The 12,766-nt window shown below is 51.3% G+C and overlaps 1 protein-coding gene across 1 annotated transcript in view; it reads right to left on the bottom strand.

Moving 5' to 3' along the window:
* Window positions 1-279: 279 nt before the first annotated feature.
* The window catches only part of FAM204A (family with sequence similarity 204 member A), a 43,521-nt gene continuing 31,034 nt past the window's right edge, over window positions 280-12,766 (bottom strand). The window contains exons 6-7 of the mRNA XM_073552720.1: window positions 690-799; window positions 280-540 (exon numbers count right to left, since the gene is read on the bottom strand). Of these exons, the coding sequence (XP_073408821.1) occupies window positions 489-540; window positions 690-799 (162 nt within the window). The 3' untranslated portion in view covers window positions 280-488. The remainder of the gene's footprint in view (window positions 541-689; window positions 800-12,766) is intronic.

The raw sequence follows: 12,766 nt of genomic DNA on the forward strand, positions 1-12,766 counted from the left end.
TGCCCCTTGAGAAAGCAAAGGAAAAATCCCAGCGTAACGCGCGTAGGGTCGGAAGCCCCCGGATTTGTGCACTGCACTTCTCTCACAGGGTACGATGATTTTACTCACCTTTGAGTATTTGACTCTCGCATTCTTGATGTTTGCATCTCTACCATTATTTATGGGCACTCATTCTGTGGACATTACCCTGCTGGCAGTAATTAGTTCACGGTTTGTTGTGTCTGTCATTTTGCTTTTTAAATATTTTGGGGATTTTTGTCTAAATAATAAAGATACAACTTTTTGAAGCTACACACTCTGTATTGTCTCCTGTTTCCATTGCTGTGCCTTGGCATGGTTCTTTACAGGTGGCTAGTTGGCACCCCCCTGGTGCATGGTCCCAGTAACCAGTATAGTACTGGGTTTTTGTTTCTTCTCTGTCTGGTGGTCTGCAATGTCACATGTGTGCATAGACACCGCAGCCCCCATTGCTCGGACACTGCTGCTTGTCACATATAGCCCATGTTACTCTTTGTTTCCCATCTTTTCTTGGCTTCAAATCTGAAAAAAAAACAAGAGAAGATGAATAATCAGCAGTTAATGAACGACAAGCACAGATTCACCCCAGTATGGAGGCAGTCTCTCCCCAGGTGAGTGTAGCGCTCCCAGGGCACCGCTCCCGCCCATCAGCGCCTTGCCTATGTGCTCACCCCCAGGCCGGAGGCTTGGTCTTGGTGGCAGTTTCCTGGGAAGACTGTGGCTCTTCTTTGGCTTTCATGTGTCGGTGATAAGCAGCCGCTTTTGTGATCTTCACTGCAATCTGTAGAGAAAGACGCAGGATGAGAGCACGGCTCCCTGAATGGGGATTAGCGGATTAGAGCCGTGTCGGGGGGGCGCCATTATCACGGCCGGACATCTCTCCACAGAAGCGTCAAGAGCCGGAGCAAAAGCACCAAAGCAGCGTAAAAGTGCAGACCCCAACCTTCAGTCTCCAGGAGCCTCCCAACCTTTAGTCCCCAGGACTCTCCCCCCCAACCTTCAGTCTCCAGGATCCCCCCCAACCTTTAGTCCCCAGGACCCCGAGACCAGAGGGGTCAGAGACACAACGCAGGGGACAAGAAGTCCTGTGCACAGAGGGAGAGCAGAGAAAAGCACGCTATGTGGAGTAGTCAGATGTAAAGTCACATGTGTAAAGTTGTCAGACGTAAAGTCCCGCACCTGGCGCATAGTCAGACACTCCTGATGTCACGGCTCCAGGACGCCAATACTTAGATGCCTGTCATCCACTGTTAGTGCTCCTCACAGTCCTGGGACGGGCCCCCGGGCCCCTGTTATTACAGCAGCTCCGTACTGACGCCTTGGGAGTTTTATTTCTGTCCTGTATTTTTCAGATTTGTTGGAAATCTCCTGATGAAGGAGCCCAGAAGCATCAGGTATGATAGGAGTCCCCCAGAACCGTGCCGCGGCCCCCGAGAGCAGGCAGTGGCCCCCGCCCTGCGCTCACATTACCCGTCTATCTGCTCTCACACTACACATAATACAAGCCCGGCTTTTGTAGAGAATCCGCTGCACTTTTCACACGGAACATCCGGCATTTTGCTGCATTTTAATTAAGGCGTCTAAACATTATCGCGGGGACTGGAAATTGGTCGGAGGCTGCGGAGAAGAAAACTAAGCTGTAAAGGCTTTTATCAGTACATTTCAGGAAGCCGGGGTGTAAAATGTTCTAATTTGGGCGATATTAAAAGCCATAAAAGGTCTTTCAGGAAGATTAATGGTACTTTGCTTGGATAGCAGATAAGGCTTGAGCTGGTTTCAGAAGCCGGTCTGGCTGCTCCCTCGAGGCGATCATCTTTACAGCCACTTAGAAGCTTTGTGAAGCCGCGGCGTCACCTCCAGCCAATACTCAGCCCACGACTCCGGATTTGTGCTTTGCTCCTTCTTTAAATTCCTTTCAATTTTACAGGTTTGAAGTGAGTAAATCATCTCCTGCGATGGACACAATGACGGTGCCTTGTAAAGTATCGCCCCCTCCCCCGCCGGAGGGTACACGGACAGACGCACGCCACACTGTTTACAAAGCGACCAAAATATAGAAAGTGCTCAGTTGACAAGGACGGCGTTCACGCTGCACCGTGCACTAGGTAGCGTGCAGCCGGCAAGGACGGCGCTCGCGTCGTGCAGCCGGCAAGGACGGCGCTCGCGTCGTGCAGCCGGCAAGGACGGCGCTCGCGTCGTGCAGCCGGCAAGGACGGCGCTCGCGTCGTGCAGCCGGCAAGGACGGCGCTCGCGTCGTGCAGCCGGCAAGGACGGCGCTCGCGTCGTGCAGCCGGCAAGGACGGCGCTCGCGTCGTGCAGCCGGCAAGGACGGCGTTCGCGCCGCGCAGCCGGCAAGGATGGCGTTCGCGCCGCGCAGCTGGCAAGGATGGAATTTGTACCGTGCCCATCAATGGGCACTAGGTAGTGCACAGCACCGCGCAACTGGCAATGACTGTGTTCATACCGCACCCAGTACCACGCAGTGCACAGCTGCAAAGGACGGTGTTCATAACGCACCCAGCACCACGCAGCGCACAGCTGCAAAGGACGGTATTCATACCGCACCCAGCACCACGCAGGGCACAGCTGCAAAGGACGGTATTCATACCGCACCCAGCACCACGCAGGGCACAGCTGCAAAGGACGGTGTTCATAACGCACCCAGCACCACGCAGCGCACAGCTGCAAAGGACGGTGTTCATACCGCACCCAGCACCACGCAGGGCACAGCTGCAAAGGACGGTGTTCATACCGCACCCAGCACCACGCAGGGCACAGCTGCAAAGGACGGTGTTCATACCGCACCCAGCACCACGCAGGGCACAGCTGCAAAGGACGGTGTTCATACCGCACCCAGCACCACGCAGGGCACAGCTGCAAAGGACGGTGTTCATACCGCACCACGCAGCGCACAGCTGCAAAGGACTGTGTTCATACCGCACCCAGCACCACGCAGGGCACAGCTGCAAAGGACGGTGTTCATACCGCACCACGCAGCGCACAGCTGCAAAGGACGGCATTCACACCGCACCCAGCACTGCGCACAGCTGGAAAGGACGGCATTCACACCGCACCCAGCACTGCGCACAGCTGGCAATGACGGCATTCACACCGCACCCAGCACTGCGCACAGCTGGCAATGACGGCATTCACACCGCACCCAGCACTGCGCACAGCTGGCAATGACGGCATTCACACCGCACCCAGCACTGCGCACAGCTGGCAATGACGGCATTCACACCGCACCCAGCACTGCGCACAGCTGGCAATGACGGCATTTACACCGCTCCCAGTACCGCGCTCCAGGTAGCGTGCAGCCACAGGAGTCGTCCCCCGCTCACGGGCCGCAGCCCTATAAACATATTTAGAATGGCGACAATTTCCGATTGTCTTAACTGAAGCTGAACATTAGTGTCAGGCGCGTTACCGTGGAGACCGCAAAGATCAAAGCGACAAAGAAGTGAAAAAAGCCCCAATTGTCTGATTAATCAAGTCAGCAAACAGCTTATTTCTTTCAGGCGGCATGCACGTATGAAAATGAGATTCCGGGAGCTCGGCTTTGTGAGATTTGCTCATTCTTATCAGAACAAAGCCAGCGGCAGACTATTTCACGGATCATTGGCGCTGTCAGGCCTGATGCACAGAATGGGTGACAGCCCCTTATTCTGAGGCTTCAGGAAAATTAGCAAAAAAGTCGCCACAAATTACCCCCTCATCTTTACAGTAATGTGACATTATTCACTTTTTTATCCAGTTTTCAATTTTGGTCACACTTCCTACTAAATCTCCCCCCCACACTGGAGCAGCTACAAGATGCAGAAAACCAGGGCGCGGAGCGGAGTGAGCGCTGCAAGATCCGGAAGAGGGGTGAGCGCTGCAAGATCCGGAAGAGGGGTGAGCGCTGCAAGATCCGGAAGAGGGGTGAGCGCTGCAAGATCCGGAAGAGGGGTGAGCGCTGCAAGATCCGGAAGAGGGGTGAGCGCTGCAAGATCCGGGACCGGAAGCGAGGTGAGTGTCACGATAATATAGATATGAGGTATGGTTTTCTTTATCATCACACACTTCTTCAGACTGAATGAGTCAACAGTGTGATGCAGCAGGAAAAAAGGCAAATGCAATTCTAGGATGTATTAACAGAAGCATACAGTCTAGATCACGTGAAGTCATTATTTCCCTCTACTCCTCTTTGGTCAGACCTCATCTGGAATATTGTGTCCAGTTTTGGGCACCACATTTTAAAAAAGACATCAACAAACTGGAGCAAGTTCAGAGAAGTGACCAGAATGGTGACCGGTCTGCAAACCCTGTCTTATGAGGAAAGGTTGCAGAATTTGGGAATGTTTAGTTTGCAAAAGAGAAGACTGAGAGGAGACTTAATAGCTGTCTACAAATATCTAAAGGGCTGTCACATTGTAGAAGGATCAACTTTATTCTCATTTGCACAAGGAAAGACTAGAAGCAATGGGATGAAACTGAATGGGAGGAGACACAGATTAGATATTAGAAAAAACTTTTTGACAGTTAGTGATCAATGAGTGAAACAGGCTGCCACGAGAAGTGGTGAGTTCTCCTTCAATGGATGTCTTCAAACAGAGGCTGGACAGACATCTGACTGGGATGATTTAGCGAATCCTGCTTTGAGCAGGGGGTTGGACCAGATGGCCCAGGAGGTCCCTTCCAACTCTATGATTCTAGAATGTTCCTTGGCTTCACTGACACTCAGCAGACACACGCTGTGGGCTTTTGACCCCCCACTGAGCTCTTCTTCACACGCTACAGATGTGACCCTCCTCACAGCCCCCTGAACCAGGGGAGCTTGTCACACTATGCCTGCGTGTGTAATCCTAATACTATCCTTCCTCCCCCTCCCTCAAGAATGTGCTGAGGGATCAGCATACAATCTTTTGTCTGGAGACATGTGCTTTCTATGGATGTGAGAGGGCATATCTTGACTCCAAATAGTGATATAGGTGTAAAAGTTACATATTTGGAGCCTACACCGATAGAACCACACCCCATTGAATTTTCTAAGCTCAGGGACCACCAGAATCCAAGTAGTGGATTGCTACTTAACCAATGCATATAGCCAAGCTGGGTTTGGATTTAAATGAACACTGTCATGCTGAGAAAAATGATACTTTGTTTGTCAAACTACGAGGTTCCCTCCCCGAGATATGATACTTATGCGTTTATTAGGCATTTCTGAAAAGGGAGTGCTTCCATAGCTCCGCCCACCTCAGTGATGTCACAAGCACAGGGTATATGAACAGGAACCTAAGTCTGAGGACAGAGAGACCTGGGGGAGACAGCGTATACCATCCATGCTGAGGGCTGAATCCTTGCCTTTGGGAGTCCCTCTCCCCCCAAACCACATGCTTTCCATAGACTGAGATATCTGTAAGTGTTCTTTTCATCTTTAATCCTTTATTTTGTAATTGACTGTACATACTAAATTGTCTCCCAATTTGTAACATCTTTTGGTATATTTGTAAACACTGCCTACTTTTTGGAGTAAAATATAAAATTACTAGCTTCATTTCTCCTTGCTCTATAATGTATCCCCACGACCTCCATGCTTAATCAAGCCAACGCTACTGATCAGGTGGCTCCTGACCCGATCTTAAAAAGAACCAGGAGCTGGTGGCGGCATAGTATGTTCTGGGCTTTTGGGGTAGACCCTGGCAGTGATGGACGGAGTTTGATAAGTGTGTATCCCGCCTAGGACTGGGATTAGTCATTTCCCTCACTGCAGCCTTCCCATTAGCCCGTACACGGTGAGGCGGCCCGTCTGGCGACTACTTATCCTAGGTGCAGTTCCCTGACTGACCTGAGGGTAAGGGGGTCGCCGGAGAGCTGCAAGATCCAAACCCGGAATTGGAAAGGGGGATATACATAAATCCGTGCTGAAGAACTGGGGGCAACCAAACACCCCTGCGATTCATCACATTTGGTGGCAGCGGTGGGATACCCAAATATATCCCCCCTGCAGTTTGTGACATATTGGTGGCAACGGTGGGATAATAGAGCATTAGTGATCTGGTCTGAGCAATCATTCCTCTCACTAAAAACTTGCACGGTTCTTGCGAGGACCCTGCGCAAAAAGTTTTGGAGAATGAACTCAGTGTTTATTAGCCCTGAGACAATACAGCGTGTATAGCAGTTACCCCCTCCCCTTCTCTGTTTTTCTGTCCTATCTTTTATTTGGTAACCATGGTTAAGCTGGGAGAAGCTTTTTATAAGCGGCAGTCAAAGGAAACTCTATTGCCCTGTTCACGTCGAAGCAGCTTGACTCCACGGACAAAACCAAAGAACTGGTCACGGAACTGGTGCAATTTGAAGAGGTCCAGCTGGTACAGGCCGACCCTACTTGCAGCCAGGGTAGCATGGACAGCCTTCTGCAGTTGGCTCTGCAACAAAATTCACAAGACGACAAGGAGAGACGTCTGCAGCTGATCCAGCAAGCCTAAGAGAGAGCCGAGCGCCAAGCCCAGAGAGACCATGAACTGCTTATGGCCCAGCTAGGGGTAGTACCCTCCACAGCACGGAGCAGTGAGCCCAGTAGCGCTCAGATTCCGAAACTGCAGCCAGAGCACTTTCCCATGATGGAAAAAGATGGGGACTTAGACACTTTTCTGTGGGCATTTGAGAAAGCCTGAAGACAGTACCAGCTGCCTGAGATCCAACGGGCCAGGTTCCTGACGCCAGGACTGAAAGGCAAAGCTCTGGAGGCCTTTGCTTCCCTCCCTCCAGAGCAAGATGGAAATTATGAGACCATCAAACAGGCTCTGATAAAGAAGTACCAGCTAACCCTTGGGGTATACCGCAAGAAGTTCTGGAACCTCCAACGTGGCCCACACGACATTTACAGCGATGTGGTGCAAGGACTCAGGACCCACTTTGACCAGTGGATCCAAATGTCTGTCAGCGACCACCTTTGAGCAGCTGAGGGACCTGATGATCAAAGACCAGTTACTACATCTTTGTCCAGCTGAGGTGCGACAGTTCGTGATGGACCGAGAGCCAAAGATGCGGACAAAGCGGCGCAGATCGCCGACACCAACCGGAAACCAGTCACCGCCAGCTGGAGAGGGGATAAGCCTGCAACCAACACCAGTGCCCCTGCCAGCCGACACACCAGAGGCCCTGTCCCATTTGCCAATGCCAGGCCTACATCAGACGCTCGCCAGTTTTTTTTTTTCCTGAAAACGGACTGGACATATCAGTGCCACCTGGCCGGAGAAGAAGAACACCCCAGCCAAGGCCTCCGGGCCTAATGCAGCAGTTCTTTAGGTGGGTGGGGTGGTTGGGTCGATGACAATGTGCTGCAAGTCCGAGTGGGGGCCCATCTCGCTACAGGCCTCAAGGACACGGGGGCTGAACGGACCCTCATCCGACGCAAACTGGCGGCCCCTGACGAGATTATTCAGGGGAAAACCCTGTCACCGGGATTGGGGGGTGTCCGCTGTCCCTTGCCGATGGCCTAGGTTTTCATAGATTGGGGTGCCGGGAGGGGGGTGAAGGAGGTGGGGGTTGTCCGAAAACTTGCCCACCAACGTTTTGTTGGGGACTAATTTGGGGAGAATGGGCGCGTATTATGTCCCCGACACTCCTCCCCAATCTGATACTACGGGTAATGTTAATGCTATAGATAATGATGTGAAATTGCATGTTTTACCTGATAACCATTTTTCTGAGAATGATGATGTGTCTACAGGTGCAGAAGTGCCCAGCCACATCACCCTGTGGGGTGAGGCGGTTGAGGAACCCCTAACAGGAGCAAGCGACAGTGCTAAGGGAGATGGGGAGATGCACGGGAACCATGAGGAAGGTAGGGCCGTGCAACTGACCAGAAACCATGAGGAAGGTACTGCCCCATGATTAGCACTGCTCCTGAGGTATTGGGGGTGGATGGGGAGGTAGAACCCATAGCAGCACCAGCTGATGGGTCTGTGGAAAACTCCGGGGAGACAGCCTACGTAGCCCGCTGTCACCTGCAGTCAGAGTGCCCAGATTGTGGGTAACGCCCTGGACACTTGGGGATCAGCAAAACTAAGGCACAGCTGTCTCAACACTTCTATTGGCCTAAGATGGGGACAGATGTGACCAACTACTGCTGCTCTTGTATCACCTGTCAAAGAGTGGGGAAGGCAGGGCCTGCTCCCAAGGCTCCCCTGATCTCTTTGCCAGTGATAGAGGAGCCTTTCCAGAGAATCGCGGTGGACATTGTGGGCCCACTGGACGTCCCCAGCAGATCGGGAAAGGAATACATCCTCACTGTGGTAGACTACGCTACCCAGTACCCGGAGGCAGTGGCTCTGTCCTCAACTAGGGCAGATAAGGTGGCGGATGCACCGTTGGCCATCTTTTCACGAGTAGGATCTCCCAGGGAGATGCTTACCGATCAAGGAGCCCAATTCATGTCTCGCCTAATGGAGGCTCTCTGTAAGAAAATGCAGGTGAAGCGTCTGGTATCGAGCGTGTATCACCCGTAAACCAATGGTTTGTGTGAATGCTTCAACGGTACCCTCAAACAGATGACAAAAATGCTGGTTGAGAGCCAAGGGCGCGACTGTGAGCGGTACCTCCCACTCCTGCTATTCGCTTACAGAGAAGTTCCGCAGGCATCGACGGGGTTCTCCCCCTTCGAGCTCCTGTATGGCAAGCGAGTCCGGGGACCCCTTGGGTTGATAAGAGAATCCTGGGAAGAGGAGCCGACCCCTTCAGAGTTGTCCATTGTGGATTATGTTATGCGCTTCCGTGACAAAATGCAGACCTTGACGCAGTTAGTGCATGACAACGTGACGCTGGCTCAGGCTGACCAGAAGCGCTGGTACGACCAGAATGCCAGGAATCGGACCTACCAGGTGGGTCAGAAGGTGTGGATGCTGGTCCCCGTACCAAAAGATAAGCTTCAGGCGGCCTGGGAAGGCCCATGTCATACACAAATAGCTCAACCCATTCTCCTACGTGGTCACTCTTGACCACGCTTGGGGTAGGTGCAAGGCCTTTCACAGCAATATGATGAAGGCTCATCACGAACATGGAGACTGCGTCCTACCAGTCTGCAACCTGCCCGAGGATGGGGAGGACGACCCCCCCCCCCGGACATGCTGGCCCAAACAAAGGCCGGTCAGTCCATTGAGGACGTGGAGGTAAGCGCCTTGCTATCTGAATCTCAGCGAGCGCAGCTGCGAAATATGCTGGAACCCTTCCGGGCCGTGTTCTCCAACCGTTATGGAAGGACTGAGTTAGCAGTCCACGAGGTGGACACCGGGAATCATGCCCCACTACGCCGGACACTCTATTGGATCTCTGACGAGGTGCAGCATGTTGTACGCCAAGAAATCGATGAGATGTTACAGCTGGGGATGATTCAACGGTCCAAGAGCGCGTGGGCCTCACCTGCAGTCCTGGTACCAAAAAAGAATCGGACCATCCACTTCTGTGTGGACTACAGGGGGCACAACGCCATCACTACTATCAAATCACTACTATTTGAGTCCACGGTGATGCCTTGCTTCAGGGACTGGAGAGGTGCACGGTGGAGTACCTGGATGATATCCTATGAGGGGTCCACGTGTGGAGAGGCGTCCCCACAGTTCCCGGCTGGCGGGGGACACAATGGCTGCTGTTGTCAGTGGCGGCTTTATCTCGTGGTGTAGGAAGCTTATTAACAAGCTTTGAACTTAAAATCACATTTACAATAATGTGCCATCAACAGTTTTATAAGCTAATTAGAAAAAAAGATTAATTAATGACGAGCCCGCTAATAAAATGGCAATCAGGAAGAAAGAATCCGAGGGAGCTAAGCCGCCACTACCAGCAATTAGCAGCTAATTACAAACAAATTATAGCTGTGTTTTGCTGTGGGCTTTCATTTACTAAAATGGTTTTAATTAAAACAGAAAACATGGCGATTAATGTGGCGGCTGCAGCCGCCCGCCATTGTCTGGGGTAATCAGCCCGGCCATCGCAGCCCTGCGCCTGCCGCTCACCTGCCACCACGGTTTGATGACGTCATGGCCGCCGCTCGCCCCTGGACCGGCAGCATGGTGTAATCACTGTGTAATTATCCGGCTTTACCACGATAAATAAACAAACATTCGGCGTCAATCACTGATCCGACTGCCGCGGTCAGCGGGGAGTGAGGTTTTGTGTGGCAGATTTACCCTTCAGACTGTTAATCAGGACCCAAGGCAAACACGGCTCGGCTGCGCGAGCTCTGATAACATGGCCGCCAAGTCTGCGCACAAGGTGACAGTCATCACGAGGAGTCCCCAGGCCTGGCCCAGGTCGCAGGCAATCCGGGGGGCTGCGGCCAAGATCCCGGGCAGAGCCTGTCACTTCCCCGGCTGCCAGCTGAGCCGGGGTTATTTGTTTCGCTGGCACGGGGCCACCTCCATCAAAGTCGCAGCTTCCAAAATGCTATTTATGGGCTTAGAAATGTTATACATCAGAAATTAGCTTCACCTATTAGGACAGCAACGGGATTAACGCTGTGCAGGAGGCGCGCCCCCGAGCACAGGGTTTATCTGCCTGCTCCAGCCCCTGCCTGTGATTACTGGGAGAAATGAGGCGCCGCAGCGGCCGGAGACACCTCACCTGCCGAAGGACCCTGGCCCCAAAAATGGCTGAGTGTGGAGGATGACACAGCAGGAAAAAGTACAGGAACCTGCAAAGGACCCTGAGAGAGAAGCAGAGGTCACGGGTGTCCCAGGAGAGAAGCAGAGGTCACGGGTGTCCCAGGAGAGAAGCAGAGGTCACGGGTGTCCCAGGAGAGAAGCAGAGGTCACGGGTGTCCCAGGTGAGAAGACACCAAGGCTCTGCACCAGGGACCCCCGTGCTGCTCACACGCACCAGACAGATCTGCATTACTGAGCCCCTGAAAGCCATCGCTGCAGCCGCAACTGCACCCGACATATTATACAGAGGAGACATCACCGCTCCCCAGATATCAGTTATATTATACAGAGGAGACATCGCCGCTCCCCAGATATCAGTTATATTATACAGAGGAGACATCGCCGCTCCCCAGATATCAGTTATATTATACAGAGGAGACATCACCGCTCCCCAGATATCAGTTATATTATACAGAGGAGACATCACCGCTCCCCAGATATCAGTTATATTATACAGAGGAGACATCGCCGCTCCCCAGATATCAGTTATATTATACAGAGGAGACATCACCGCTCCCCAGATATCAGTTATATTATACAGAGGTGACATCACCGCTCCCCAGATATCAGTTATATTATACAGAGGAGACATCACCGCTCCCCAGATATCAGTTATATTATACAGAGGAGACATCGCCGCTCCCCAGATATCAGTTATATTATACAGAGGAGACATCACCGCTCCCCAGATATCAGTTATATTATACAGAGGAGACATCGCCGCTCTCCAGATATCAGTTATATTATACAGAGGAGACATCGCCGCTCTCCAGATATCAGTTATATTATACAGAGGAGACATCACCGCTCCCCAGATATCAGTTATATTATACAGAGGTGACATCACCGCTCCCCAGATATCAGTTATATTATACAGAGGAGACATCGCCGCTCCCCAGATATCAGTTATATTATACAGAGGAGACATCGCCGCTCCCCAGATATCAGTTATATTATACAGAGGAGACATCGCCGCTCTCCAGATATCAGTTATATTATACAGAGGAGACATCGCCGCTCCCCAGATATCAGTTATATTATACAGAGGAGACATCACCGCTCCCCAGATATCAGTTATATTATACAGAGGTGACATCACCGCTCCCCAGATATCAGTTATATTATACAGAAGAGACATCACCGCTCTCCAGATATCAGTTATATTATACAGAGGAGACATCACCGCTCCCCAGATATCAGTTATATTATACAGAGGAGACATCACCGCTCCCCAGATATCAGTTATATTATACAGAGGTGACATCACCGCTCCCCAGATATCAGTTATATTATACAGAGGAGACATCACCGCTCCCCAGATATCAGTTATATTATACAGAGGTGACATCACCGCTCCCCAGATATCAGTTATATTATACAGAGGAGACATCACCGCTCCCCAGATATCAGTTATATTATACAGAGGAGACATCACCGCTCCCCAGATATCAGTTATATTATACAGAGGAGACATCACCGCTCCCCAGATATCAGTTATATTATACAGAGGTGACATCACCGCTCCCCAGATATCAGTTATATTATACAGAGGAGACATCACCGCTCCCCAGATATCAGTTATATTATACAGAGGAGACATCGCCGCTCTCCAGATATCAGTTATATTATACAGAGGAGACATCACCGCTCCCCAGATATCAGTTATATTATACAGAGGAGACATCACCGCTCTCCAGATATCAGTTATATTATACAGAGGTGACATCACCGCTCCCCAGATATCAGTTATATTATACAGAGGAGACATCACCGCTCCCCAGATATCAGTTATATTATACAGAGGTGACATCACCGCTCCCCAGATATCAGTTATATTATACAGAGGAGACATCACCGCTCCCCAGATATCAGTTATATTATACAGAGGAGACATCGCCGCTCCCCAGATATCAGTTATATTATACAGAGGAGACATCGCCGCTCCCCAGATATCAGTTATATTATACAGAGGAGACATCACCGCTCCCCAGATATCAGTTATATTATACAGAGGAGACATCACCGCTCCCCAGATATCAGTTATATTATACAGAGGAGACATCACC

The sequence above is a fragment of the Dendrobates tinctorius genome, unplaced genomic scaffold (assembly GCF_039654945.1).
Source record: "Dendrobates tinctorius isolate UK_male_01 unplaced genomic scaffold, ASM3965494v1 ptg000195l, whole genome shotgun sequence".
NCBI lineage: Eukaryota > Metazoa > Chordata > Amphibia > Anura > Dendrobatidae > Dendrobates > Dendrobates tinctorius.